The sequence below is a fragment of the Fukomys damarensis genome, unplaced genomic scaffold, assembly GCF_012274545.1.
Source record: "Fukomys damarensis isolate Sample0158 unplaced genomic scaffold, DMR_v1.0_HiC HiC_scaffold_16, whole genome shotgun sequence".
In the NCBI taxonomy this organism is placed as follows: Eukaryota; Metazoa; Chordata; class Mammalia; order Rodentia; family Bathyergidae; genus Fukomys; species Fukomys damarensis.
In genome coordinates, this window is record NW_022900928.1 from 103,393,111 (window position 1) to 103,399,259 (window position 6,149).

Genomic DNA, 6,149 nt, shown 5'->3' on the forward strand with positions numbered 1-6,149 from the left:
TTTTTTTTTTTTTTTTTGGTACCAGGATCAAACTCGGGACCTTCCACTTGTGAGGCAGGTGGCAGCACCACTGAGCTAAATCCCTGGCCCTGTTCTTTTCTTATACAGGTATAGGTTATTACATTTTGCTATTTACAAATATATGTTAAGGTAACTACTACTTATTAATGTCTAACTTATTAATTGTATATTATCTATATATAACAGGATAATGTAAGCACAAGTGAGATTTCTGAGATTAGTGTATAAAAATGGCAACTTGGCAGAAAGAAAAGAACATAAAACCTAGAATTAGAAAAAATATTTTTTAAACTCAACCTTGCCATTTACTTTCATTCCCATAGGTTTCACTTTCCTCATTTATTAAATGATAGAAAAGCTTTCAAATTCTTTGGGCCACAGTATCTTTGCTTCAAATGAAATTGCATGGAGATGTTCAAAACCAGAAGTTGAGCAGCTCTGAGTGAACTGGGGCTAATGGGCCTTGTATTTAGCCTCTACAGCATTCTCATTTTAACTTCAGATGGTCCCTCAGTCTCTCTCCTTCTTAGGACACCAAGGAGGGTAACATGAGTTACTGGAATAGACAATCTCTAAGGTTTTTCTTAGTTTAGAACTTTATTATTCTCTGTTATAACCTCAGTAAGCCAATTATAGCACAGTCAAAGAAACATGATCAATTATATAATTTCTGGCACACTTTAGCCAGCTTTAAAAAGGAATCTCACCACTCATCTTTACAACAAGGACATGCTAACCATGGAGGTGGGTACCTGGTAGGTAGCGAGTGAGTGAGATAACATATTGCAGCGACTAGCTCCAAGCAAATCCACTTTCTGACAAACATCCTTCTTCAACTTGTCAAAAGAACCTTTACTATTTCTCACTTGAATCTGAACCTGCAATCATAAAAATGTTAATTATTATTGTCAGTAATACAGATAAAAATATACCACACAGGTTCATAACAAATATTTTCACACATATGGAATTCTAATAAATAATACAATTACTTTTCACTGTATTATTAATAGTCCATGATTAATAATGAAGTTTTTGGTTACTTTCATCGATTATAGGAAATTCTTTCCAGTAGATATCTTTAATATGAGAAGACAGATGGAAATTATATATCTCATAAGGAAAAATATTCCAAATTATCTAAGAGCAAAGGAATAAATAGAAAGGGGACCTAATTAAAATGGTGGAAAGCAGTATTTCTGAATCATGGAGATACTTATAATTTTATTTATTTTTGGTACTTGGGATTGAACTCAGGACCTTGAGCTTGCAAGGCAGGCGGTGGCTCCAGTGAGCTAAATCCACAGCCCAGATATTTATAATTTTAAAGACAAGCATATTTCTTAGATCTAGAGTGAGTTAGATATCACCAGGTAAACACTCAACTCTTAGTATACGTGCTGCCGAAGTGAGCACAACACTCACCTTTTAAATTTATTCAGTCAACAATATTCATAAGGTGTCTATTTTGCACAAACCACTGCTCTAGGTACTAGAATACCTACAAAACAGTGTTTTCACCCACCATCCTTGGGAAAGGAGGCACAGGAAAAAAGAACTATATAAATATATAAAATAATCTCAGGTCACAAAGACAGTGAATAAGTGAACAGAAATAGAAATGGGTGACTACTTTTTTAAAAAAATGACCAGGGAAGGCTTTATGCTCACTAAGGTTTTAACAGAAAAAAAAAGATGACGAGCAGGCCATGCTAACTCTGGGGGGCACATCAAGGACAAAGGTCCCAGGAGTGGGTAAACAAATTATCAAGTGTAGAAAAGAGGAAGGAATAGGGCAGAGCATATTCTTCCTGGAGCACAGGAAGGAAGCAAGAACAAGCCAAGGCTGGTTCACATCACACAGATTTTTGGTCCAGATAGGAATTTGAATTGTATATTTTCTCTTTCTCTCTCTCCCTCTCTCTCTCTCTCTGTCTCTCTCTCTCTCTCCCCCCCTCCTTCCCGCCTTCCCTCCCCCCCCCTCTCTCTCTGTTTCTCTCTCTCTCTCTCTCTCTCTCTCTCTCTTTTTCTTTTGGTACTGGGGAAGTCCGGACCTTGGCCTTGCAAGGCAGTAGGCGGGACCACTGAGCTAAATCCCTGGCCCTGGATTATATTCTTGTTTTCTTTTGTTTTCCTTAATTAAGGTAAAATTCAAAAAACACAGTTAACCGTTTAAAGTGTAAAATTCAATGGCATTTAGTGCATTCAGAATGTTGTGCAATCACTCACTCCCTTGGACTGAATTCTAACTTATTAAAGAGAGTAAGAGGTGGTTGTGGTCAACCTGCTGGGAATAATCAGTGAGAAAAACCACTTACAACAGCTGGCAAAGGGTAAATTACAAGTCTTATAATAGCGTCTTTATTAAATGAATCTGAAATTAATGTTAATATCCATATATGATAAATCTAGGGGCTATAATTTATAATGAGGAATTTATTTAGCAAAAAAAGTCCACAAATAGTTACTTACAAGGTTTGTGGTCAAATTTTATATTGTGATAAAATGAAAAAACTTGACAAAATGAAATATTTGATTAATTCAAATTTTATTTCATTAATAAAAATGTGATAGCCACTTTTCTTTAGAATAATAATTTTACAAAAGTTTTTACTTAAAGTATGTATTTTTCCTCAATAATAACTATTTTCTTCCTGCAAATAATTGTTAAAAGTCCAAATAAGCAATTTTTTTTTTTTTTGTACCTAGGGATTCAACACAGGACCTTGTGATTGCAAGGCAGGCAGCGGCACCACTGAGCTAAATCCCTGGCCCACTGGTAAGTAATATTTTAAGTATAAACAGAACTGGGGCACAGTGATACAACACCCATACTCCTAGCTAAGGTAGGAAGAACACAAGTTTAAGGCTAGCATGGACAATTTAGTGAGATCTTGTCTCAAAATGAAAAATATAAAGGGGTTGGGGTGTAGCTCGGTGGTAGAATACCTCTAGATTCAGTCCCCAGTACCACCAAAAAAGGAAAATAAGTGTACTTAGATCTATTATGAGGTGAATAAAAAATTCATAACAAAGGTTGATAGGGAAATGCCAAAGACTTAAAAATAGAAACATGACCTTTTATACCTTAACCAAAATCTTCAAGCAACCAAGAATTTATAATAAAACAGATTTTAAAAATAATATTATAATCTTCATTAAATTATTCTGCATCAGCTCCATATTTTATGTATCAAGAAAAGGAAACGAATATATTTTCATACTTTTCGGAACTTTTCCATTTGTTTTAAAGTATCTGGATCCAGTTCTTGAGATACATCTTTCATCCACAGCAGAGCTCCTCTGTATTCTGTGCGTGCCTGCTCCATCCGATTAATTGTCATCAACGTATCAGACACAGCTCTTTGACAGAATGTTGCTACTTCTTGCTTAAGACGAGACAGAGGACTACACAAAGCTAATCTAGTGGCAGAGAGGTAAAAAGCAAAGTTGTATATCCCCTAAGTGAAACAAAATAAGAGTTTAACTCAATCATAGAGCATATTTCCTATAAACATGGGTCTGCAAATAGGAAATTAATAAGATGGCTAAAGAGATTTGGAAAGCTTAAAATAAAGATTATATAACCAACTTTCAATTATTAAAGATAATTCTATCCTCTTTTTTAGCTATAAGAAAAACATAATTTTTATATTAGGAATATTAATCCATGTACACATATTCTGCCAAGTTAACCTTCCATTTAGAAGAGTTCTGAGAATAAGAAAGGACCTACATTCATAAAGTATCCAATTCATATGGTAGAAAACCTTTCATTTGACAAATGTAGGAAAATCTGGGTTTAGAAGAGCAGATAAAATACTAGAGTTAATGAGCATGGAGTTCTTACCAGGTAAAGATAAGGAGAAAAAAAACAAGTATTTAAGAAACAAATCAAATCCATTTCCTCTCCTCTGCTTTTGACTTAGTGGCCCTAGAGGGCCCTGTAGTATCTCTTTCTTACTTCCTTCAATATGGACTGATGTGGAACTTCAAAATAAAGCCACCAAAGTTGAATATCATCATTACAGGCCCGAGAAGGCCTATTTTCTTTTATTCTTTTTTTTCTTTCTGTCATGGGGAGAAGGAGTCAAGACAGGGTTTCCTCATGTAGTTCAGGCTGGACTTTAATTTACTATATAGCCCAGGTAGAGATTCTCCTGCCTCAGCCTCACAAATGCTAGTATTACAGGCATGTACCACCATGCTCAGCTTGTTTTCATTCTTCTAAAATACAAAGATTTTGGCTATACTTAAAAATTACAGGAGAGTCTGTGTAGCAGATATATTTATGAATTTATGTAACTCAGTAGTAGAGCACTTGGCCAGCATGCAAAAGGATCCTGGTTTTACTTCCCAGTACTACTGAAGGAAAAAAAAAGTGAAAGGAAAATCTTTTTTAAATTAGCCATAGTGTAACTCTGCTACATTAAAACACTTATGAAATAAAAATGCAGACATAAAGCTATTTCTAGGAATTAAGCAACCAAGAACATCAATTTTTAAATAATTTTTTTTGGTTTTTTGAGACAGGGTCTCACTGTGTAGTTGAGTCTGACCTGGAACTCACTATGTAGCCCAGGCTGGTCTCGAACTCACAGCGATCCTCCTGCCTCAGCCTCCCAAGTGCTGGGATTACAGGCGTGCGCCACCACGCCTGGCTCTTAAATAATTCTTTTGAATACAAAATTAATAATTAAGAGCTAGGCATCACAAAGTTGCATACTGTAATAACTCTTTATTGGGATGATCAGTGACCTTTCCTCTCCAAATGTAAAATTTAAGTGCTAGGGGCTGGGCGTGGTAGTGCATGCCTGTAATCCCACTACTCCGGAGGCCGAGGCAGGAGGATCACTGTGAGTTTGAGACCAGCCTGGACTACATAGTGAGTTCCAGGTCAGTCTTAACTACATAGTGAGACCTTGTCTCAAAAAAACAAAACAAAAAAATTTAAGGGCCAGGGATTTAGCTCAGTTGTTCCATTGCCTGCCTCACAAGCGCAAGGTCCCCAGTTCGATCCCCAGTACAAAAAAAAAACCAAACCAAAACAAACAAACAAAAAGAGTAAAATTTAAGTACATATGTCAAAATTGTCACAATGATTACAGATTTAAAGATGATGAAAGCCATGGTAAACCTTTGCTTGGCCGAAGAACAGAGTGCCTTGCCAGTGGCATCCATCATTTTGCCAGCCTGCGATGCATCCCGTTCTGCTTGACACTTTAAAAAGAGCCCTAGTTCATTTTCTTCCTCTGATATAACTAAGAAAAAAATTAAAGTATTGTTAATTGTTCCATTTTATCATTTAACATGTACATACACAACTAAAATGATCACAGCAATAACACTCTATAATAAGAATTACCTGGGGGAAGAAGAGAGACTTAAAAAAACATACATTCCTGGGCTCCAGTTACAGAGATTGTGATTTTTTTTTAACAAGCACTTCCCAGTTGCCTTTTAAGCGGGGAATACATAGATCTTGCTTTGATTTGAAAACTGATCTTTAGCAACAAAAAGTAATTAATTAAAAAATAAAAGAAAGCCACAAATGATGCATTTCAAGCGTACAGAGATATATTTTCTGATCATTGCCTTTTATAAAGTATTTATTTTTCTACTTATAATTGTTAACTCGTTTGTTACTCTTATCCTGGCTTTGGTTTCCCATGCTTTATATTGTACCCACAGAGGCCCACAATTCTGCTGCAGAAACCTTAAAAGTTATCATCAGTACACTTAACTATTCAGGATGGGCCATGGACTAGAGGCAGTCCCTAAATAGTCTATCTGCACTGTAAGAAGTGAAGTAACTGAAAATAACTGTATAGAGACTTTTACTAACTTAGTTGAGTATATAGTACTGTGAAATCTAAAAATAAAAATATGGGAGGTTGGGTGTGTAGCTCAATAGTCAAACACATGCTCATCATGTACAAGGTGAACATCCAGCTGAGTTCAGGGTCTAGCACCACCCCCAAAAAGCGAAAGAAGGGAAAGAAAACAGTGAACTTCTACTTTGCATGTCTTTTTTAAATTTTAATTTTCTAAAAATTCAGTTCTTTTAACTTCTCCCTACTTTATTAACTTCTATTTTGTGAACATTCTCTCTCCATATATATATATAT

The 6,149-nt window shown here is 35.6% G+C and overlaps 1 protein-coding gene across 12 annotated transcripts in view; it reads right to left on the reverse strand.

The window, feature by feature from the left end:
* The window catches only part of Ica1l (islet cell autoantigen 1 like), a 106,716-nt gene that overhangs the window by 73,872 nt on the left and 26,695 nt on the right, over positions 1-6,149 (reverse strand). For all 12 annotated transcript variants that reach the window (XM_033764548.1, XM_033764547.1, XM_033764545.1 and 9 more), the window contains 3 exons: positions 5,159-5,282; positions 3,246-3,444; positions 774-899 (listed from right to left, as the gene is read on the reverse strand). In XM_033764548.1, the coding sequence (XP_033620439.1) occupies positions 774-899; positions 3,246-3,444; positions 5,159-5,282 (449 nt within the window). The remainder of the gene's footprint in view (positions 1-773; positions 900-3,245; positions 3,445-5,158; positions 5,283-6,149) is intronic.